This window comes from Trachurus trachurus (assembly GCF_905171665.1).
Source record: "Trachurus trachurus genome assembly, chromosome: 7".
NCBI lineage: Eukaryota > Metazoa > Chordata > Actinopteri > Carangiformes > Carangidae > Trachurus > Trachurus trachurus.
The window spans coordinates 14,053,559-14,077,872 of NC_139901.1; the positions used below are offsets into that span (position 1 = coordinate 14,053,559).

Here is a 24,314-nt window from a genome sequence, read left to right on the forward strand (position 1 = left end):
AGTGTTTTTCAAATGTCCAAATATGCATAATAATATCTTATCATTATTATAGTGGTTTATTATTTGACTTTAGATGAAGGACTGTGGTGTAACTCAGTCCCAGGCACTGCCGCAGCCCACACCCCTCCAGAGCCACATCCCCCCTCCAGGACCTTCTTATCAGACCTCCTATCCTTCCCACATTTACTGTACCCTCCAACCCAGCCCCCATACCCCCAGACAGACATGGGGTTACCAGCTGCACCTCAACCTCAGCCCCAGCCGGGGTATACAGATTTCAGGCCTGCACCACTGGTCAGCCCCCATACCCCACCCACAGCTCAGTTTAATTTGACTGCTTTTGAATGCTTTTGATTTTGACTTTATTATGTCACATTAAAAATGTTTACTATGTTGGTATTTGGTATGGGTTTTCTCAGGACATCGCCACCTGTATGACCAAACAGGTTTTTTTTTTTTTTTTAAATGCTGCATCAAATTTAGACACAAAAACACACAAATTATGCTTCTACTTGTTCTATCAGCATCAAAGTGACCGTTCTGAAGTCAGCACTTTGACCATAGTTGACAACTATGCTAAATGTGACGTTGTTTACATGCTGCAACATTTACATGCAGCGACTACTTAAAGGGATAGTTGTAGGCAAAATGGCCCATTGCCATAATCCCTAAAGTCATAGCAGTAGGTTTGTTACCTTTAATTGTCGGTGCAAGCTATTTTTAGAAGGACGGAGATGAGCCGCAAGCTGCTCAGAGCTTTGTTACAGAGGCTCATGGGATTTCACGGTTTCCCTCATCAAACTCATCAAATACACAATCCAACAACTCCAAAACGCTCTCGTGGACAAGTTGTGACCTGCACATTCACTACGCGATGAGATAGTAACGGAACGTTACGAGGCGGCGTTGTTTTCGAGGTAAATTTATGCAAAACTGCTGATGCGTGTTCCTGTCGGGGGCAGTTTTTCGGCAAGCAGTCTCTGCATTTGCCTCGAAAACAACTCTGTCTCGTAACGTTCCGTTATTATCTCATAGCGTGGTGAATGTGCAGATCACAACTTGTCTACAAGAGCGTTTTGGAGTTGTTGAATTATGTATTTGATGAGTTTGATGAGGGAAACCAAGAAATCTCATTAGCTTCCGTGGCATAGCTCTGAGCAGCTCGCGGCTCTGCTCCGCCGTTCTAAAAATAGCTTGCACCGACAAATAAAGGTAACGAACCAACTCCTAAAACTATAGGGATTATGCAATTGGCCAATTTGCCAAAATATTGAACTATCCCTTTAAAGTAGCACTATCGCAAATTCCAATGCTTTGTTCGGCCACTAGATGGGGCCAGTGGTGCAGTGCATCAGATATAAACATCCTCGTCCTCTTTACATAGCGTGCCGTTCAGGAGGTGGGGCTGAGCGCCGGGCAGCTTGTCTAATAAGAAAAAGGAATTCTGCATTTGCTACACAGGCACTACACCGTTACTTGTTGTAAAGATAGTTATGACTCCCCTGGACCTATTTATTGCATATTACAGTTTTTTTTATTGCTATTACTGCTGTATTTGCGATAGTGCTACTTTAAGGTTAACATCTAAATGAATGTGAATGCATGTGTCAGGTTGTAAAAGTACCGGGAGGTTGTCCCTGCATGTCAACAGGCGGCTGGGACTTGCTGCGTGAAGACCGGTGTGGGTCCCCCTGTCTGGAGGAGCGTTGGCCGTGGTGGTGCCCGGATGGATCCCGCGAATAGTCTGAGGAGTGGTACCCTCCAGACCTTGAGTCGCCGCGCCTTCCTGAAGACGAAGACCGCGCTGAAGGGTCGTGTCTCATGGACGGGTCCTTAGGGTGCCCCTTGGAGGACCTTGAGGACCTCTGCTCATCTGAGTGACGTGACGAGGACGAGTGACGGCCAGTACTGCCGTGTTGTCGGTGGTCACGTGTTGACGAGGAGTGACGCCCTCCGTGACCGTACTCGTCCTGGGGCCACAGGTCCTCCTCGGGAGGCTCATCATAATCATGGTAGGTATGTTTGACGCCGTGCCGGCTTCTCCCAGTCGAGTGGCTGCCATAGTGTCGCGAACTGGAGCGTGGCTTCTCAAACCAGTCGGTTTCCTCCTGGCCCAGATGGTAGGCTTTGGAAACCGAGAGCAGATCACAGTCAATCTCCATGTCGTTTGGAGACAGCGGCATGCAGGCTGAGAGAAGGAAGGTGGCAGGAAGAAGAAGACCGACCGCATGCAAAAGAAAAGAAAAGGAGGAGAAGACACAGAAAGAAGGACAGAAAATAAAAATAAAAGTTTTACATCCATGCAGATTACACCTGACGTCAGCTGCACACATTACAAGACGCCATAAACAGGATAAAACAAACACTGCAAAACTGCCCATACTACAGCTGTTTCTATTTTGTACCCATATTTTTCACTTTAAAATAAGAAAGCAGAAAAACATCCTTTAAACAGCTGCCCTCTTCCTCGTTTTATGTTCTTAATGCAATGAGTATAGTTTAATTATTGCAATGAAACAATGATACTTTTAAAAACAAAGCTTGATTATGGAGCTGATTGCCAGGGCCTGTTTTGCAGTGTAGACAAAAAAATCATAAATCAAAAACACATTTAAAAACATCAATGCCAGAGACAGTCAAAGATGAAACCCTGTAAAGGAAACACAATGCATCTGTGTCGTGCAGAGAAGACCTTTCAAGTGAATCAGAGTGTAGCGAACGAAGAAAACGACCACGCCGAAGAACCATGCGAATATTGGACAGACAGGCGACTGGACGGACAGGCGGAGGGACGGACAGGCAAGGCAGACAGATAGACAGCAGTCCACTCATAAGAGAGCTCCAAGTGACTCAGGAGGTAGAAAACATCAGCATGCAACGGCTATCTCTGTCTCTCTGCTTCTTTCTCTTTCTCTTTGCTAAGCCTAGCCTCTGGGTGGGTGGGGGACGTTTAGATAAACGGTGGGGGCAGTAGTAGGTAGTGAGACTGTGTGGGCAATGAGCTCCCACAATTACCTTCACTGTCTGACACAGCACAATGATAATCGTCTATAATGTATGTATCATCCGATTTGTAGACGTGTGTCCGGGGGAGGTCCCGTATGTGGTCTTGTACGTCTGGCAGCGAGTGGCTGGAACCATACTGGCCATAATAGTAATGATATCTACTGCTGCGACTGTCGTACGGGTCGTGACCTAAGCTCGATGATCGGCCAGAACCCATGAACCTTCCCAGGGGACTGAGTGGACTCTCCTCTTCAGAGAACTGCCGTGTCGGGTGGCGCCCCTGGCTGTAGCCAGACCGGTAGGAGCGGTCGTCCCTCTCGTAGGACCGACTGCGGTACCCGGAATAGTCCCGGGCTGAGATCTTGTCCATGCCATAGCCGGTGGAACGGGAGCGGCCGGTGGAGGAATAGTAGATGCGATCATCCTCCTCCACCATCGAACCGTAGTGTCGACTGCCATGAGAGGAGCCACTGGCATCGTAGGTACTCCTCTTGAAGCCGTAATCCTCGATCAGCTGGCGCCCTCGGATGTTGGCGGAGGAGTAAGCCCCACCTGTAGCTGAGGAGTAGGAGGCCAGGTCTGCCTCCACATCCCGAGCCTCTTCGATGGGGGAAAACTTGGAGATTTTTTGCTCCATGCTCCCCAGTTTGCGGTGCTTGCTGCGCTTGGAGGACATAACAGCAGGAGCCAGAAGGCTTCTGGAGGACGCCGAAGGTTTCTGTACCCCGGAGCGGATGCTGCCATGTTTGCAGTCGTAGTCATAGTAATAGGAGGATCCCCCACCCATGCTAGTAGCGCTCACGCTGCTGCTGCTGCCCCCTAGAGGTCCGTGCCTGTAGCTGCTCTTACCCCTGCCGTGGTGGTCGTACAGCTCTTCCTGCATCGCTGCTTCCTCCTCGGGTGCCCTGCCGTACGAGGAGCTGCCACTTCCCCCACGCGTCGTGCTGCCAATGGTGCTGCTGTGGCCGTGGATGTCGCCCGGGTAACGCCCACTGCTGCCATGATGCATCATGTCCACTGTTGTCGTGCCCAGCCCGTCTTTTGCCGTCAGCTCGCTAACATCGTCGATCATCATGTAGTTCCGTGGGATGTTTTGCTCTAAGCCAGGAGCCCCGTACATCCCGTCTGCTGTGCTGTAGGTGGAGGGACTGTCCACTGAGTGCCCGTAGGCGTTGGAGACCGTAGACGTGTACTGTCCGTAAGAGCTGGCTGTGGTGGTGGTGTAGCCATAAGTATTAGCAGTGGTTGTAGTATACTGACCATAAGAGCTAGCTGATGTTGATGTATACTGGCCATAAGTGCTGGGGGGCATGGTAGAGTACCCACCGTAGCTGCTGGACACTGGTGCTGAGCCGTAAGGCGCATAGGAGCTGGCCATGGTTGTTGTTCCAGTGTACTGACCATAAGAGGGCGCTCCACTGGAGTAGTTGGCGTCCTGGGCCGTGGTGGTAACCACGACCGTGGGGTTGCTGATCGTCTCGTAGTTGGTGGGCATCTTATGCTCCAGATCGGCGAGCGAAGTCTGCCTTGGTCTTCCGGGATGAACAGTCAGGATATCGGCTTGGGGCTGCCCAGGGTATGGGGTGGTCTGGCTGGGGTAGGAGGACACAGCACTGGGATAAGGTGAGCTGTGGGTGGGGTATGGGGGCTGACCAGGTGGTGCAGGCCCGAAACCTGTATGCCCCGGCTGGGGCTGAGGTTGAGGTGCAGCTGGTAACCCCATGTCTGTCTGGGGGTATGGGGGCTGGGTTGGAGGGTAGGTGTGGGAAGGATAGGAGGTCTGAGACTGATAAGAAGGTCCTGGAGGGGGGATGTGGCTCTGGAGGGGTGTGGGCTGAGGCAGTGCCTGGGACTGAGACACTGTTGGATAGGGGGGTTGGTTGAATGTTGAGGTCTGGTACGGCACACTGGACTGTTGAGCGGGTGCTGCTGGCTGGCTCTGGGGGTACTGACAGGACATGAAGGACGAGGTGGGTGGGTACTGGGCTGCTGTGTTGAGGTCACTGGTGAACTGGCTGAGCGGGGCAGTGCTCGGCCTCGTTGTCAGGAGCCCGTTGGTCTCATGTGACGCAGCTGCAGCTGCTAAACGTAGGTTATTCAACTCACTGTCAGACATATAGTCCCTTGTGTCCCCCATACACCTAAGGTAGGCAATATCCCTCCTCTCACGCTCCTTAACCAGTGTCTCTTTCCGCTGGTGGATCCCCAGCTCTAAGTATCTCAGTTTAGCATCAATCTCCTTCTCTTCTTCCTCCAGTTCAGCTTGCTGCTTTCTCAGCTTGGTCGACTCTTGCTCCACGGCCTTCAGCTCGTGGGTGAGGTCTTTGAGGAGGCTGGCTTTAGCTGCCAGGCCGGACCGGGAGCTGGGCTTGAGGCTGGGCACGGAGGGCAGGTAGACCTGTTGTAGGGCGGGCGTCATCATGGGCAGATGAGCTGTTGCAGTAGTCTCCTCCGGAGGAGGGCTGGGCAGGGTTCGCTTGACCTTACGAAGCAGCGAGCTCTGCTGTAGTGCTGCCAGCTGGAGAGAGAGAGAGAGAGACAGGCAGGGAGGGATGGGAGAGAAGACGGAAGCATGGAGAGAGAGGGATTGGAGGTAAAACAGAAGAACAGAGGAGTGAAGAGAGTGAGCAAAAGAAAGTGAATGGTGGAGGGTAGGGTGAACAGAGATATTTGTGTAGACAGAAGAGATCATGGGAGGGCAAGAGACAACAGATACAGATAAATAAGGAGATATGATTTAAGAGATGGAGGGATGAGGAGAATAAACATGGACAAAGGATGAGGAACATAGAGAGAGGGCAGACAGATGTAGGAAAGAAGTGAAATAAGAAATAAAATGAGAAAAAGAGAAACGGAAAAAGGAACCGTGGTTTGTGGGGTAACATTGAGAGGATGTAATAAACAGAACAGGAGAAAGAGGAGAGAGGAAAACTCACATAGAGAAAAATGTCAGAGGACAGAAAAAACGAGGAGAGGACACAACGACAGGGATATACACGGGAGACAAAGGAGACACATGTAGACACAGAGACAAGGACGACAGGAAACAAGGGTGGAGTTTGTGTTAGAAGACGTACAAGAACATCACAATTAGTGACAGTTATGGTGCAGCACTTCATTAATCAGTTGTTGGTTAATTTTTTATTGAGTTGTTGCTGTATGGATTTTGTGTTTAAGTGGTTGGCGTTTTAAATAGAGACGTTCTGATACTTGAACAGCCGATACTGAAAGTACTGACATGATACCATTACAATAAAAACAAATTTAACAGTCGTTTAAAACTGACCGTTTTTGGGGGTGATATGATTCCTGTCATTTTCCCTGTGACATGTCTCATTTAAACCCTAAAACATGAACAGATACAATCTGCGCCATCAAATATTTATTTTGTAATTACATTTTCTTGAAACCTCTGAAAAGAGGTTGTTAGTCCTAAAATGAATTCCAGCTGCAATTACACTGGTAAGCAAGGTGTAAAAATTGCTAACTTTTGGAGCCTATTAACTATAATTGTTGGATTGTTTTATTTTGGGGTTTGGTTATATATTTTAGATGTTTCTGTTGGCACTGAATACTCATTCATTTTTATAGTTTACATTTTTTTTTAATTTTGTATGCTTTACATGGTGTCGGAGTGGATGCTTTGTACTTATTCTACTCTAAAATGCAAACAAAATGGAAGATTTTTCAGATAAAGTAACCTGAACCTGTACACTAGTTGTTCAAACACCGCAAAGCCACCCATTCAAATTAAAGCCTTTTACAGCAGCGAAAAAGGATAAAGTCATAAGGTTTATCATCAAATCACATGGTATCAGATCAGAGCAAATATTTGCCAAGGGTCAGAACAACTCTAAGTTAAACACAACTCTCAGCCCCAAGATATGAATAAGTATATTTTTTTTACACACTTTTACAACTTTATATAATTTTATACAATTCGTTGTCACTTTAGACTTAGAATTTTTTTTTAATATAATTTGAAGGATGCAAGGGACTGACCAAACCAATCAGGATGGTCTAAAGCAGGGGTGTCAAATGTGGGGCCCACGGGCCAAAACCCAGGGTCCAATTCGACCCTCAGGATGAATTTGCCAAGTGTGGAAATTACATAGAAGACAGAAGAGGCATAATATGGTTGAAATTGCACATATTTTTTTATCAAGAAGTTTTAGGCTGTTTATAATATGTTTTGTAAAAGGCTAGCTCATTAACTGTAAACATCTTAATAATGTACTAAAACAAAGGGAAAAGTAATTTTTATTTACATAAAAAACAGTACAGTTATCATGCTATTATTTAGATCAAATTGTGCTGTATGTATGAGTTTGACACCCCTGGTCAAAGACCCTTGACCCACTTCAAACTGAACTCTGGTGAATTTCAACATCAGCAATTGTAATATTTAACAATTCTTTTCAGTGCAGGTTAGTTAGTCAGGATTAGGAGGGTGACACCATGCACTTGGGGCCCATATGATGTACATGCTTTTGAGTCTATATGGAATAGAACACATAAGGAATGACATGAAGACCTTGTTGAGTCCACGTCTTGTTGAATTTAAGCTGCTCTTGAGACAAAATGGAGTCCAACCACTCACACGTTATTTTTATGTTTACAAATGGGTTATGATCACATGCAACAGCCTCCAGCTTGTTCCCAAAGGGTATTGTGAGCTTTTAAACTTTACTAAACCTACTGTGTCTGCAAACCCTGAGGAAAACACAAGGAGGAGAAGACTGACTAATTTTTTAACTGCATTTTTTTGACTGCACAATATTGAGCTAATATGAGAGTGACTGTGTGTGGGCTGCCTCCTCTACTGTTAACACCAGCCAAGCTCTTGTGTCTTGTTCATCAGATGAGTCAATGTTTTTCTGGTGCTAATCAATATCATGAGTGGCATGAATGTCCTTGTTTTATTAAATATGTGTAAACACTGTGTCCTCCACTCCCTCAGCAAACGTTATAGAATCATTTGGAACTTGTAAATATGTTGCACACTGTGTCATGTTCTGTTAATCATGTCAGTCGACTCTTTGTGTGTGGGGGAGGCGACAAAAAATAACGCATTAAGAAATCCCCATTAGAACTTATTAATCTTATAATCCGAGCATGTGTGCAGTGAAAACATACTGCTGACACTTTTCATCATCACGAGAGAAAATACTGTACAGTGTGAAAATCTATACTAACAGCAGGTTATTCATCACAGCATTCACATAAACTCAATATTGATGGGGAAAGGTGAGAAAATACATATCTGAAAATCCTTTTAGTCAGTTCACTGTCATGTATCAAAGCTCTTGGTGTCGTATCGTTTACCCTCCATACACTGCAGGCACAACGCAGCAGCTAATGATACTTCCTGAATGATTGGAGGAGACCTATCAATCGATTGACTCAAATCCAATTCACCTGTAATACATCAGCACTTTGATGAATTGCAGAGCTGACTGCAGAGTCAGGTTTTCAGAAGAAATCTGTTCTTAAAACATAAATCTTATTGGAAAGACATTTCAGAACTGTCTTGTTTCTCTTTATTTCTTATACTACTCGACAGATTTCTTATATTAGTGATGTTGCTTTTTTGTAATAATTCCAGTCCAGTTAATGTCTCACGACCTACGAGTTCCCAGTTTGACAAGATTTCTTATTTGATTTTACAGTGTTATAATGTCATAATCTGCTGCTCTTTAACTTTAGGTTGCCACTCTAAATAAAGATTGTTGTTGCTAACATCTTCAATGTGAGAGTTTGCCCTGCATCATGTGATCTGTAACAACTGCCATGTGCTTAATGGAGCCAATAATGGCACTGGAGTTGTTATTTATACTCAGAATTACCTGATGTTTTCCCCTTGTGCCATAATCCAGGGTAAATACTATATAAATGTATATAATGGATAGGCAGAAACTTTAATTTTGCACATGACTGTACCATCATAAATCTAAATGAAGTAAAATGGACAATTGTTAAATAGGTGTCTATACTAAAGCTAAACAGATGATTTTCACTCCTTTCAAATTGGGCTTGGGGGGTCAATTTCATAAAGTGTGCGTACACCTTGAACGATGCAGAAAACAAAAGAGCTGAAAAAAGCCACAACAAAGGGAATAAGTCATTACAGCTTCATCAAACATTCACAGCTGATAGAAATGGGGTCGATGTGAAATGAAAGGAATCATTACGTGGAGGCTGTTGACTATTTATGAGTGTTGATTCAACCTAACAACAATAAAAGTGATGAAAAACTATCACACTATTGTGTAGGGCAAAGATAATGAGTGGATTCATGTGAATGTGATTCTGTTGTTGTACTGTGTTGATTATGAAACCCACAACATGACATAATTTGTTACTCCATAATACATCTCATACTTTTATGATGTCAACCAGTGCAATTATACTTCATACTGTTGCATTTGTTTGTATATTCAAAATTTTATTTATAATATTGCCCAAAGTGGTGTAAAGAGTTTGCTCCAGCAGCAGTTGTGATTACACACGGCATACAAGTGCTGTGTCTGTGTGTGTGTGTGTGTGTGTGTGTGTGTGTGTGTGTGTGTGTGTGTGTGTGTGTGTGTGTGTGTGTGTGTGTGTGTGTGTGTGTGTGTGTGTGTGTGTGTGTGTGTGTGTGTGTGTGTCCGAGGGATGACTCTGCAAACCAGTTTAGTAACCAACCTCCCTGACCTGATCTCTCAGTGTGAGCTGACACTGGCACGTTGCGAGGAACTTTACCTGGCTCTGGAGCGCTTGTTGTTGATACAGGGACAGCCGGGCCTTGGTGTGCTCGTCTGTGGTGGGGCTGAGGGGCTTGGGGTCTGACATTGACCTCTGGGTGCTCTTGATGGGTCTGGGCACAGACGGGTGTCGCTGGGGGGACTCCGCGGTGTAGGACTTCTGCTGTGGGGTGACGTGGGCCTTGTTCAGCCGCTCACTGGACAGAGAGGTCTCCAGCAGGCGGTGGGGGGACACCGGGGACACGGGGGAGTAGAGGACCTGTGGGGATTTGGGGGCGGTCTGCTGCTGGCGGATGATGCTGGAGATGGACTCGTTGTGCAGGTGGTTGTGAGGCTGGTAGTTGATGTCGAGTGGGTCAGGGCGACGACGCTCAAACTTGGCTGCGTTGGCAGCAATGTGCTGCTGCTGGCGCTGCTGGATCAGAAGGTCGGAAGAGCTGGACTGTTGTGTCCCAGTACTGGTGGAGGAAGAATACGGACTGACGGTGGTTGGTACACTGAGCTGAGGAGCTACAACACCCTGTGACTGGGCCTCTGGGTCAGTTTGGCATGCTAGAGACTGTCCTTTCTGGGTCCGCTCAGGTCCAGAGATGTAGTGCACGATCTCTACTTTGTTTGGGTCGGGAACTGTCACATGGATTGCTGGGGAGACTCTTCCCAGGTGCTCCACCTCCGTCTGGCAGGACATTTCCCTGATGGTCTGGACGGCGATACTGGAGGACACCATCTTAGGCGTGTCGGTCTTTGTGTCAGAAGTTGAGGTGGCTGTGCTGGTGGCGGCGCTGCTGCTGGCGGCGCTTGACTCAGTGTGACGGGAGAAACGGGAACGTCTACGGCGGACCGGGTGCTCTGTCTCGGCCTTGTCTTCGTCATCGTCTGTCTGCACAGAGCAGTCAACACTGCGACCACGCCTCCTTGTGCGGTGACGCATCATGTACCTGTACAAGATAAGAAGCAAGGCTTTACTGTATGTTACTACACTACTACATTTCTACAGTAGAAAATGTTTTGCTTTTGTGCACACACAAAATACTGCAGTTGCAATAAGTAATTTGAAGGTAATATAATTCAGTTTCTATTCAATTCAATTTTATTTAATTCCTTATTAATATTTGCACGGCAAAGGCACCAAAATAAAACACATATTGTTTGTAAAGGTTAAAAGCTGAAGCTGTGTTTTAAATCATAATGTTCCTGAATTTCAGTGTTTTTATTAGGGAACTTCAATTGTTTGCTTGTTTTCTTCATGTTTTTGTCATGTCAGTTTCACTGAAAATGATGGTCATCTTTCAATGTATCTCCAAAAAGTCAATTTAAAGAGATGTTACTGATCATATCTCACTTTTATATTCATTTATTTGCATATTTTTCATTATTTTAAATTTCCCGTGAACTATGTGCTTTACCCATGATGTTTTAGGTTTTAAAAATTCAGTAAAACTGGCAAATGTATGAAAATTGGCACTGGAAACATTATCATATTAGTGTTGAACAAAACTGTTTGCTTTAGAGACTCTGAAATGTGATATCACATACAGTACAACTCAGCTGGTGTCTTGTTTTTGACATGCTGAAAAATCTGAAGTAAATAAAAAGCCTGTGAAAATAATTCTATTTTTGATAAAAACAAAACACACACAAGCACACACACCTCTCCTCCCCGTCTTCGTCGTCAGTCTGCACACAGCTGTCCACGATCCTGCGGGGGGAGCCGTAGAACACCACACCATCACCTTCCAAGCTGTCCCTGCTCAGCCTGGTCATGGAGCTGTGTTTCCTCATGTTGCTCCTGGTCTCCATGTGCTCCTCCTGGCTCCTTAGACACATCTCTGACGAGGAGTTGGGGAGGGAACGGGAGCTCATCTGGCCGTCACCATAGGGGTGCAGGGGCTGCCCGTTCGCATCCAGCTGTTGGCAAAAGGTTATTAGATGATGAAAGTCCCCACCAACACATCCATCAGTGATTGTGATTCCTCCTCTCACCACATGAGCTACAGTATTGGACGGCAGCAAAGAAAAAGTGGAGGTCAATGTGAGACCAATTCATTCGTGCCCTCTGGTGAATGCATGTTTAACGTCCATCCAAGTGTCATATGTAGAAGAAGCATTTAATAAATTGCTAGAGGGTGTCACACTACTTTTAATCCATCTCCTAGAGTCCTTTGCTCAACTCACCTGGATGCCATGAACTGCAGCAGCTGTTTTCTGTCTCTTCTGCTCCTCAAGCTGCTGCTGGAGCTGCTGCTGCAAGGACTGAATCTGGTCAAGCTGCGACTTCTGCTGGGCCAGCTGCTCCCTCTGGAGAACAAGCTGCTTCTCTCGTTCGTGTTGTTGCTGCTGCAGAACCTGAAGGGTTTGGGTAGACAGTGGGAACAGGAAGAAGCACACATGGGCCAAAACAAGAACAACAGAAGAGCATGTGAGAGGTGATGGGTTGAGAGGAGGAGAAATAAACAAATGAGAAAAAATAAAGGATGGAGAAAAGACAAGATGAGGGACAGAGAGAGAGAGAAAGACAGTAAAAACACAAGAGGACAAGTTTGTTGACATTTGGACATCATTTGTAAACAAGATGAGCAAATCTCAAAAATGCAAAACAAATCACAAGACTCCTGAAACTGAACGTGACATGAAGTTGTTCTTGTGCCGATGGATTAGTTTTGAAAATGGTTCCAAGTTAGTCAAACTTGTTTATACTGCAGAAAACAAGAATGGAAGCGCAACATAAATGAAGTGCAGCATGTGCTGGTAATTGCGGTTGCCAGTCATATAATGCTCATAAGAAAATATTTAATGCATTTTCTTTGTTTTGCATAAATGACAGGCTGGTGCAGATAGGAGTTACAGGGAGGTTTGTCTACACTGGTAGGTTATGAGATGCATATTAAGCATTCCACCTCTAGTTCATTCTCATTAAGGAAGGCTTCCACACCTGTTTAACAGAGTTAACTTGAAAGATTTTCAACTGCTTGTTCTATCAAAAAAGAAGAAAATTATCACGTTAGCCTTTCTGTTAACGAGTAAAACATCTTCACAAGGCTGTTAGGAGCTGAGAGAGGCAATAAATTCAAATGTTTACTTGCTATAGATAGTAAAAATGTTTACAACAATGAAATCCAGTTTTCTGTCACATAAATATATATATATATATCAAACCAACAAATGGAACATGAAACCACTTTACAAACTAAATCTGAGCATCATGAGTTTCTATCACAAATATATACACCACAGGCAAATTCATGCACATTTCATATACAATAATTGTCCAATAAAATACACAACATAGCAACATAGCATGCAGATTGTACCATTATACTTTTGTAACTCTGAATGCATGTACGAGTTATCAGTCGTTACAATAGCATTAGCATTTTCTCTAAGATTGTAACAACATTTTGTAAAAACTGTCAAACAAACTGTCACAGTTTGTTAACGGAGGAACTGACAGTTGACGTGCATCGAAAGACATGCATATACCGTATACTGGATATAAGATACGTTAAGTTATTTTGGGGCACAATGCAATTTGCAGAGCAAATCCAAAGTACTTGAAAACTACATAACATAAAAGGAAAACAACCCAGTGGGATACAACACAAGTAGCACCAACACGAAAACAATAAAACAGCTAAACACACACCAAAATCCAGTGCACAATAAAACAACCACAAAACATCAAACAAGACACCAACTATCAGACTCTGTGCTTGGCCTCCTGTTTCTCCCTCTACCTGTTCCTTGATGTTCTGCAGCTCCTGTAACTCCCTATGCACCAGTATCTGCTCCTTCTCCCTGTGCAGCTTCAGCTCTATCCTTTCCCGCTCCAGCTCCTCCTGCAGGCGAAACTGCCGCAGTTTCTCCAGCTCCACACGTTCCCTCTCCATCTGCAGAAGCTGCTCCTGCTGCCGATGCAGCCGCTCTGCCTCGGTTTCACCCTCCTTGTGCATGGCTCCTGGTGGGGGAAAGGGAGGAAGACCCCCTGGAAGGGGTACACCACTGGAGGGGGCAGAGGGGCCAGCTGGAGGTTGAGTGTATCCGTGGGTGTGTGAAGGACCTGAGGGTGGGTAGGCATGGGCTGCTGAAGGAGGCTGTTGGGGCTGCTGAGCAGTCGTCATCTGTTGTTGTTGTTGTTGTTGTTGTTGTTGTTGACTGTTCAGGTGTGCCTGCGATAGGTTAATTGGCTGCTGCTGTGGCTCTGTGGGTATGGTAATTGTCCCTCCAACTGATGTGACTTCTCCTGATGAAGATGTCAGTGTGGCACCTTTACCAAGGTAGACTGGCTCATCCTGAACTGCAGAGCTTGCAGTTGTCATGGGAGCTGATACTGGAGCACCTACCGGCGCTGACATAGTTGTAGCAGTGGCTGATGTGGTCTGGAGAAGTCCTGGTGACGGGTAACGGACTGGACCTTGTCCTCCTAAGGGCATCCTGGGGCTCATAGGCAGTCGGCTCAGACTGGAGAGAGGCACAGGTGTCATGTTGACAGAGGGGTATGGCCTGTAGACACCCCTCAGCAATGGGCGAAGAACAGAAGCCGGCTGGGTGGTGATGGGAAGGGTGGAAGCAATTGGGGTCTGAATGGTAGAATAGATCATCCCATCAGAGGACCTAATAGCAGCAGGGTACATGGCTCTGAGACTGGCTTGTCTGGCATTGATGAGGTTGGTCAGTGCTTGACTGTGAGAGATTGGCTTCCCATCCAGTCCAATGAGGAAGGGTTGTCTCATGCCAAGACCAGCTACAAGTCTGGAGGCACCGGGGCCAGTTCCTCTCCCCAAAGTGGCAAACTGCATCAAGTCTGGATTGCTTCCATAGCGATCGATGGAATTAAGTGCTGCACACATCCGGCTGATCTCCCTGGCGGTTGTAGCACTGTACTGAGCCAAATTAGCTTCTTGGAAGCTAGCAATGTCACGAGCAGAATAGCCATAGTCTGAGCTGATGTTTGAAAGGGAATTATATCTCCTTATAGGCAGTGATTGGGCTGTGATGTCTCCGCCATGCCGCAAATCTGTATAGGAGCCATACTGCATCCCCATATAACCTCCATAACCCTGCTTCATAGCAGTGATATCCATAGCAAGTTCTCCTGCGGCTTGAAGGTGTGGTTCTAGTTTAGACTGGTAGGACTGTAGCCCAGCGTCAGCTAGGTTTGTATCAGACATTGATGGCTGCAGTCTGCCAGGGAAAGGCAGTGTGTAGGCCTTACGTTCATCCATTGGATACTCATGGTACCTTTCAGGTTGTCTCTCACTGTCAGACTCGTAACTGAGAGGTGGGGCAGATGGAGGCCTTATACCCTCTTTCTCAGAACCACCAACACAGCTTCCACCAAATGGAAGCCGGTAAACAACATCACAACAAGCTGGTTGGTTGTCAGGTTTAATTTGTCCACCTGCCTGATCCACAGCATCCTGTCCTTCTTCTACCTTCACCAGCTGAGTGACTGCCCTGGCCTGCTCGGGTCCTCCGTCCATCTGTACCACCATGCTATGCGGCGACTTGCCTCCTGGCATCATACCAGGTGGACTGGGCTTCCCTTTCAGCTCAATAGGACCAGTGCCATACAGCTCAGGGTTAATGACTGGTGATACAGCACTGACCACAGCCGAGGCAGTGCTAGTTTGGCTAACTAGCAAGTCTTTTTTAAGTAAAGGTGCGATCTGGCCGGTTAGGTTGTACCTGGCCAGAGCTGACACTTGTTGCTGTTGGTGTTGCAAATGATGATGTTGCTGCAGCTGCTGCTCGAGGAGCTCTTGTTGCTTCTGCAGCTTCTCTTGTTGTTTTTGTAACTCTCTCTGTTGGACACTGAGATCTTCCAGTTTGGCATCAATTTTTGGTATAGTCGGGTCGTTTGGAGGTGAAATTTGTGGTTTGCTCTGGGACAGACACACAGCTGAGCCCATACCCTGGCCCAGATCCACTCGGTTTTGATGTGGGTCACCATAAACCATTGGCTGTTTGGGCTGGGTCATAAACATCGAAGCTGCCACAGTGACACTTACAGTGGTTGGAGTGGTGATCTCCTGGGTGTTCAAGTTCATAATCAGTGGCTGTACAATTGTTGAATGTCTGCTACCCTCTGATCCACCGTGGTATTTCCTGCTTTCAGTGGCCAGCGACGTGAGATCCATTCCTTGGTCCGTCATGATAATAGGAGCAGGTTTGGTGACTGTTCTCAGATCCACAACACTTCCACCTTGGATCATATGGCCCTGCTCGACCCTGGAAGTTCCCGGAACTGTAGATATCCGACAGAGGGAGATGTTATCCATCGACATGGACCCTCTGGTGTAAGTGCTGGCAGTGGTGACCATACTTGTTCCAACATTTACCTTCTCCACCCTTTGTGTTCGATAGAAGCTGCGCGTAGGAGACTGTTGGTACGGTGGTGTGTCTGGAGGGCTGCCACATGGGGAATACGCTTCGAATGTTGATTGACGGCTAAATCGTGTGGGTGAAGAGAGAGGGGAAGTAGCAGTGTTGACTGTCATTGGCCTAGCTGGGCTTGGAGGTGGGGAGTATGGGGCATCCTGGGAAGACTGCTGTCGATACAGCCGAGGTGAAACTGACCGATGTGACGTTTGGGTTCCCTGAGCCGTCACTGGAGACGTGGGCCCAGAACCTGACTGCAACGCTGAGCTGAAAGTCTGTGTGGAAAACTCAGCTGTGGACCTTCTGGAAGGTGATCGAGTGGGACTCTGCGGTGGTGGTGATGGAGAAAGAGGAGGACTGGTGCTCCGGTAATAAGTAGTATACTTGGGAGAACGTGGCTCAATAATTCTCTCAGTAGAGGATGTCGAGCTGTCTCGCACTTGGACACCCCTAGTGTCCCCAACCCTTCTGGTTATAACCTCTCTTTGACTGTAGGCTTGGGTAATCTCTGCAATCTTGCTGCATACACTTGAGACTGTGGCTGATGACGTGGCAGGACTTCCTGTGTGTCGGCCATATATTCCAGACTGAGTGGTCGTCATAGTATGGCTTGAACTGGTCTGCGAAAGAGTTACTGCATCTCTGGCATAAACTCCATAAGCTGCAATCGTGGTGGCAGCCACTGTTGGTGTGATTCCATTCTTTCCGGCTTGGCTCTTGATCCTGTCCTTTTGTGCATCCTTTGCCGAGAAATGCTGTGTAACTCGAACATCTGGGATCCGTCCTCCAGTCTCAGCAAAGGAGACAGGTGCTGAGATCTGGGTGGGGCTGGTGCCTGGAGTCAACAATGCATTGCTTTGCTCCAGGAGCTTAGCAAAGGCTGATCCTGTGTCCAAAAGCTGCTTGTCTGGGTAGGTGCTTTCAATCTCGATCTCCACCTGCTCATCAGTGGCCTGCTGCATCTTGGTTATGTTCTGAGATGTCTGTCGAATCTCCTCATAAATATCTGTTTCCGTCTCTACCGCCTCGTTGTCATATCCTGTTTGTTCTTGTTCATATTCATACTCATCATCGTAGCCTTCTCCATTAATGTCCTCGTCGTAGTACTGCCCATGCCTGCCATGTTGCTGCTGCTGTTGTTGCTGTTGCTTCTGCTGTTTCTGAAGCATCTCTGCCTTCCTCATCATCTCCTCGTACACTTCCTCAGCACTCTTAAGTGGTTTGGAGGTTGAGGACGGGGCAGTGGTAGTTGTTGTAGTTGACGATTTCTCTACCGGGGAGTAGAGCGACATGAAGGTGGGCAGATTGTACTCACTGCCTGACTTGTAAAGTTTGGACTCATATCCCTCTGCCTCTGAGTCGAGACTCTGAGGGGAGTATTCAGAGGCAGAGGAGCGATGGAGCTCCTCCATCTCTGCAGCTTGTCTCAGCTCCTCCGTTGGAGAGGCATCTTCAATGGGTGAGAGGTTGCTTGGTGGTGTCTTGGACCTCTCTCTGCGCCTCTGAGCCCTCAGCTCTTCCTTATCTCTCTTGGTCTTTCGTGCCGTACTTCTTATTCGTTGTTGTTCAACCTCCCTCATCTTCTCTTGCTCTCTCAGAAGTTCTTCCTCCTCTCTCAGTTCGTCCTCCTCTGAAGAGTCTTCAATTGTGGGAAGGAGTGGACCGTGAGAGCGGTGCCGTGCTTTCCTTTGCTGTTTAGCCTCTTCCAGTCTTTGCCTCCTGCTGGGGCTGCTGTCACTGTCCTCCTCCATGGATGAGATGGAGGTAGGAGACTGGCCAGAGCCATATGAGGAAGAAGTGGGTGGCAGAGTAGAGGAGTAGTCACCTCGAGAACGTTCCTCAGGAGATCCTGTCAGGCTTTCCATCTCCAGCTCTGGTTCGCGATCAAGGCTCAGATCATTTTCATTGCCCAGCTCCATGTCTCGGCTGTAGCTGTTGGTGTTATTGAGTTCGATGGTTTTGAAGCGCCTCAGGCCTCCTTGTGACGCCATCACGTCTTCCTCACCTTCCTCCACGGAGCCTTTGTAGATGTCAGTGGAGCTCTTCGTTTCCTCCTCAAAACTGCTGGAGTGATGCTGAAGGCGTCTCTTCTCCTTCCCTGAGTCTGAGATGGTGTGCTTGTGGTGGCTTTTCTTAGGTTTCTGGTAGCCATATCCTTCATCTTCCTCATCTTCTTCCTCCATTTCTTCTTCTTCCTCCTCATTTTCTTCATCAGCACTCATTTCCATTATTTGTCTCCTCATGAACTCCTCATCAGTCATCTCCGTGGGCTCAGCCTCTTTCTCCTTCTTTTTCTTCTCCTTCTTCTCCTCCTTTCCCTCCTTCCGTTTACTCTCCCAGTCTCCTCCATCTTCCTCTTCCTCCATTATGTCTTCCAGTTCTTCGTCAGAGTCATACGCATCTGGTGGAATTGACAGGGAGCGCGGACGCTGCTTGCCTCTGTCATCCAGATCTCTGTCTCTGTGCTTCCGTCCCCTTCTGTCCGCCTTATCTTCAGACAGGCTCTTCTCCAGCAAAGGCCTCATGGAGCTTTCAAGCTTGGTGATTTCAGAGGGGCTCGGTGGGGAGCCCCGCACACTGATTCCCCTCTCGCTTAGCTTCATCTCTTCCTCTTGGATTAGGCCTGTAATTTCACTGTGGGAGCTGGAGATGCCGTCAGACGAGTAACCGGTGTCGCTGAGGCTTTGAGGGCTTCGTGACAAGTCATGGGTGCTGCTGCTTTTTGTGTCCTAAACAGAGAAGAAGAAAGAAAGAAGAGTGTGCATTAGATTTGAGGGAATATAACCTACAGCCCCCTTATGCAAAGTATGAGAATGTGTTGATGCTGAATCAGCACATCAGTATGCAAACACTTTAAGCCCACATAAATTTAAATTCTGATTTTTAGATGTGATTGAAGTGATAAATCTCCTCTTTGCCAGTGCAGTAAGAAAACAACATTTTCAATTTTTAAATATGTTGTCATTCTGCTAAATTTGCAGTTCTCTGATTTATTAATAAAGACAACATTTATCATTGCACCACACTCTAATACTAAGCATCTGAAGAAGAGATAGAGCAGTGACACAAATGTCTTGAGTGAATTTACAATTTGTCCAAGCTCATTCAAGAGCTTTTCCAAGAGGTTTGCTAACATTTGGTGATTTAATAGAGTTTTAATGGCTCATGATTAATGTAAATTATCCATTAATTTTGGAGCATTAGTCACCAAGTAATTAAAGTGCTACATATATTTTGTACAAGGATCTAATGAAGTAGGGCTCTCCTTATTAAGTATGAAAATTTGGATGTCTACATAAAACATGTCTTGCTATATTGTTATAAGATTACATAAAAAGTGCATTACACTGTGAAATAACATCTTAACTTGAAAATATTGAACAAGAACCAAAAAATAGTAGTAACATTTAATTGGAATAGTAGACTTTTTTCTTTGATACTGAGCTCATTAGGTATGTGGGCCAAAACTGAATGCTTACAATTTGTTTCATGAAAGAGTTCACCAGTTAAACTGAGCAAAGAAAATGTGACAGGATTGAATTTGCTATGTATTAATGAATGCAGAATTACACAGAAAAACACTCAACATTTAGATGGAGTTAACATACAACCTCCTATTTCCAAACCTCAATAAGCAAATTCAACAGCTACTGTATATCTGCCCTTTGAACAAAATTGTAAATAAATCATGAAAAATATAATGCCTATTACAATGTTATTATATAAAATTATGTCTTAAAAATAAAGCAAAACATTCAAAGTAAGGTCTTCTTTATCAAGACATACATTTCAAATAATGAAATAAATGACAATATTAAGACAAATGACATTACTATATAGTTATCAAATCTTGACTTTTAGGTTTTAATCATTTTTGAGCCATTGATGGAAAGAGATTTAGTCAAACTGTTTCATAGGAGTCAAAACATAATATTTTTATACAGATGAGCTAAAGGTAAGATTGTGATATTAACATGACTGGAACATAAACTCATTCATCAATGGCTCTGTTTCAGATGTCTTTTAATAACATGCCAAATCATAATCTCAAAGGGACTGACCTGGTAAAGGAAAAAGGGGGTGATGGAGGAAAGAATATAAAATATAGAGAAATTATGGAAATATTTTTCTAGAAAACCTCTTACGCTGGTTACAATACTTCAGAGGAGACTTTACTTTGAGCTCTCTACTGTATACTTAAAATTCCTAGCGACTCCCAAAATGAGGGAGGTCTGCACTGCTTTTGAAAAGACCCAAAGCAGCATTACTTCAGCTAAGGGCCTTGGAGGTTTAGCATATTCATGACACGCCAATCTTTATACATATTTCAATGGGAGCGATGGCTGCCGCTGACTAAGAAGAGGCACTATTTCACTGATTTTCCCTCTGTGTTTTTCGCTCACCCTCCCTCCCTCCCCAAGGTAATCCATGAACGCCTTGCTGCCACTTGCAGTGTCAGCACTCTGTGAGGAGGGAATCAATGCCATGCTCTCCAAACAGCCATGGACGCCCAACACTAAAGGAGAAAATAATTGGTTCAACTTACAGTTCTAAATAAACAGGCATCATCTTAGACCATAACTCTCTGTGACCGTCATTGTGTGATGTAGTGTTCAGCATCATTTCAACTTTGTGTCAGGCAGGGAAATCTGGACTGCACATTAAATAGAAATATATTGACAAGATATGCAAGGAATAAATATATTTGGTTGAAATAAGGACGTAAGGAGACTAAAGAGGTAATTTAATGAGGAAGAGACAAATAAAATCATGGGAACAAATAACATTTAAACAGAGTGTGGTAAAATGAGACAGAGGAAATACAAAACTCCTGGAAATGTATGTCAGCAAACTAAGTCATCTTAATCCAAATTTAAAGCTCCCAGAAAAACTGTAAACCTCATCACTATAATTATGAATCTGACCTTTTGTTAAGATGAAACATAATTAAATGTAACAACTGAACAGAGAAAAACGGGTGAAACCAAATTACATTTATGTTTTGACTATATCTTTTTACTGAAGAAAAAAGAAGTTGAGAGTATTTCACAGATCAGTAAGCAAGTTACAAAATGAGCTTACTGTTGAATTCTAAGAGCGAGAAGAAACATGGAGGAAAAGATCTAAAATATTCATTAGAAAATAATGGAAAATTTGAGTCTACAACATACACTTAAAAGAAATAACTTGCTTTAGAGAATAAAGAAGAGTTCAGCAAAAACCTTGTGTTCCTGTGATATAAAAAGGGACATTTGAGTTGCTGCTGCTTTTACTCCTCCTGTGCTTTACCGTACTGTTAAAAATGGTAGTCAACCTGATGCCAAGCTGCTGGAATCTCACTGAGCTGAACTTTAACAAAAAAGTGTTTATCTGTGAGCAAACATCTGCACAAATATTTCAGAAAAGCCAATACCACAGGAGCAAGAACAAACTCTAAACACAGCATTAAAATCTTTATGAAAATGGAGAAACTATCGAGGCAACAGATCTGTTATTATGTAAAACATTTACATTCATAGCTTTTGTGTGAGACACCACAAACTCCCCAGGTCACATGAACCACATGCATCAAATGTTTCTGAATTCAGTATGTGACAGTGTTGGGAACTAATGTTTGACATTTCTGAAATGTACTAGTGAAGACTTAAGTCAACAGTGCGTTGAACCTAATTTAGTTGGGATCTATCATCCTGTTCAAACCTGTTCACACCGAGAATCTGCCTCAGGTGATTCGATCACAAGTTGTCAGCTCTAAGTTCAGGTGTGAACTAGAGAAAATAAAAATTGTGAGCAGTTGATCAAATCACAATATGGCAATAACAGGAGCAGAAGCTGGTTTTTTTTTGATGAAGGTACCACGTGTCCCAACATTTTATATTACTTTGAGTGAAAATGAAGCAAAAAATGGCTATTCACACAGAAATTGCAATATCTGCCCATATAATCGCAGTATGATGTTTTTTGCATTTCATGCAGCCCTAGAGTGAATGCACCCAAATTGTATCAAGAATGCATCTGAGATCTGATAATTCAGACCACATTCAATTTCATCCTTCTCTAACCTTTGCCTGGTTCCAGACCTCTGAATTTCTGACAACATCTCTAATTTCCATGATATAAATAGGTCTGGTGTTATGCTTGTCAATGGCACCAGTTGGAAGAAATCAATCAGTGAGAGTGGGATTACAAATGTGACATCTCCCTTCATACAAGCTACTATGCTAAGCTAATAAAAAAAGAACAAACATGGATGAGACTGATTCAGCTGTCTGCGAACAGGAAACAAAGCTAACCCACACTAACTTCAGGAACTCCAACCAAAACATGTCGCTGATGATTACTAATCTAAGAGACAGTCACATTTTAGGTGTCAGTGACAAAACAAGTTATTCCGTTTGCATTCAACAAAGGCTTATAGTGTGCAACAAGCTTAGCATTATGGCAGCATGCGTTTGATGAATGCTAACAAAATAAAGATTTTAGTTTTCTTTCTGAATGTTTCAGTTCATAAGAAATAATGTTGGAGTCAGAAAAGTTATTGGATTAGAGGCTAGCTACCAAGGCAAACAGGACTTCAGGGAATCTTACAGAAGCCAATAATTAGGTCCTACAGAGGCACGTCTGTTCAGCTTGGTTAACAATCTTCATACGAACCAAGCTCAAGTCCAGATGTTGCTCTCACTAAACTCTGCTGTCTCGTTTGTAGTAGTATCATGTGGACTGCAGCTCCGGATGAAACTCATTAAACTGATGGAAAAAGTGTATGAATGTGAAGCAGAGTCACGCTGAAACAGCCATGCAAACTCACATAGTGGTCCTGGACTGTAAAGGCTGAAGACGTCACTCAACAAAACCAGTGTCTTGGTCCATACCTCTGTATGTTAGACTAGGGGTTCCATGGTGAGCAGCGGGAATATGGTAGTATCAAAAAATCTGCCAAATTATTTGTTGTCTACTTTCCTTACAATGCAGGTCTGTTAATTTTTTTCTATTCATTTTTGGTCTGTTCCCATAGTTTAACATACAGAGTTCAGTGGACTAAAGCGTTAAATATGTGACTTACATCATAGTGCCTGGATTTCTTGATTTCCTTGATTTGTGTGATCTGCTCTCCTTTCTTCTGGGTGGGTTTAGTCTCTTTGGCAGTTTGGTTATCAGGCTCGGTTTTCGGCTTCTCCTCTGTGGGTTTTGGCTGTTTCTGGGTGTCCATGGATGGTACTGGTCCCGAAGATGACGTTGTGGTCTTGGTGTCAGTTGGTTGTTTGGCAGCGGTGGGTGCAAATGGTCCGCTACCGCCAGTTCCCACTTGTTGTTTTTGGGACTGGGCTGGCCTGGGTCCCTGCTGACTGGTGGGTTTGTGGAGAGGGCTTTGCTGGCTGGTCGGAGCCTGGTGACGGGGTGAGCCCATTGGCTGGTGCTTGGGAGACGGATGAGGGACAGGAAGTGGAGGATCGTCAAGACCACCTCCAGACATCAGCCGCTGGGTCTGGCAGTTGAGACATAACCACTCCTTTTTCTGAAATAGCCAAAAACAAAAACAAACAACTAAATATTTCTTCCAGCTCATTTTCTATACAGGTTCAACACTACGGTGTGTGTGTGTGTGTGTGTGTGTGTGTGTGTGTGTGTGTGTGTGTGTGTGTGTGTGTGTGTGTGTGTGTGTGTGTGTGTGTGTGTGTTTGGGTGAATAAAATGACATTTAATCCTCTGGAAATTATTCTACAGGAGTCACTGCGTTCCTCTTTCACTTGTCGGGTTAAATAAGATTGACGGTTCAACACACTGATTAATATGCTTAACATTCAAAATGTCGATTTCACTTAAAGAGCAGACTGCAACACACACACACACACACACACACACACACACATTTACATGCTGCACTGTAAATCTTATTTCCAGACAGAGCTTCAGCAGTTTAAGATGAGCTTTTGCACACTTGTAAAAGGCCAATGCAGTGATCGCTGCACCCTATATTGTCATCACATCAGCACCACTCACACTGCTTCACTCACTGTGAGGCTGACTGGCAAAAACTTGGCAACTGTGAAGTGTACACACACACAGAGAGAGAAGGAGAGAGAGAGAGAGAGAGAGAGAGAGAGAGAGAGAGAGAGAGAGAGAGAGAGAGAGAGAGAGAGAGAGAGAGAGAGTTTTTCCTGTAGGCCTACTTAAAAAGTTTTGCAA

General features: G+C 45.0%; 1 protein-coding gene across 1 annotated transcript in view; it reads right to left on the reverse strand.

Moving 5' to 3' along the window:
- bsna (bassoon presynaptic cytomatrix protein a) overlaps positions 1–24,314 on the reverse strand; it is a gene marked incomplete at both ends in the record, with an annotated part of 132,679 nt that overhangs the window by 6,752 nt on the left and 101,613 nt on the right. The window contains 8 exons of the mRNA XM_083975145.1: positions 1,625–2,125; positions 3,016–5,524; positions 9,748–10,687; positions 11,401–11,657; positions 11,925–12,095; positions 12,682–12,723; positions 13,484–18,856; positions 23,191–23,643. Coding sequence (XP_083831271.1) covers positions 1,625–2,125; positions 3,016–5,524; positions 9,748–10,687; positions 11,401–11,657; positions 11,925–12,095; positions 12,682–12,723; positions 13,484–18,856; positions 23,191–23,643 — 10,246 coding nt within the window. The remainder of the gene's footprint in view (positions 1–1,624; positions 2,126–3,015; positions 5,525–9,747; positions 10,688–11,400; positions 11,658–11,924; positions 12,096–12,681; positions 12,724–13,483; positions 18,857–23,190; positions 23,644–24,314) is intronic.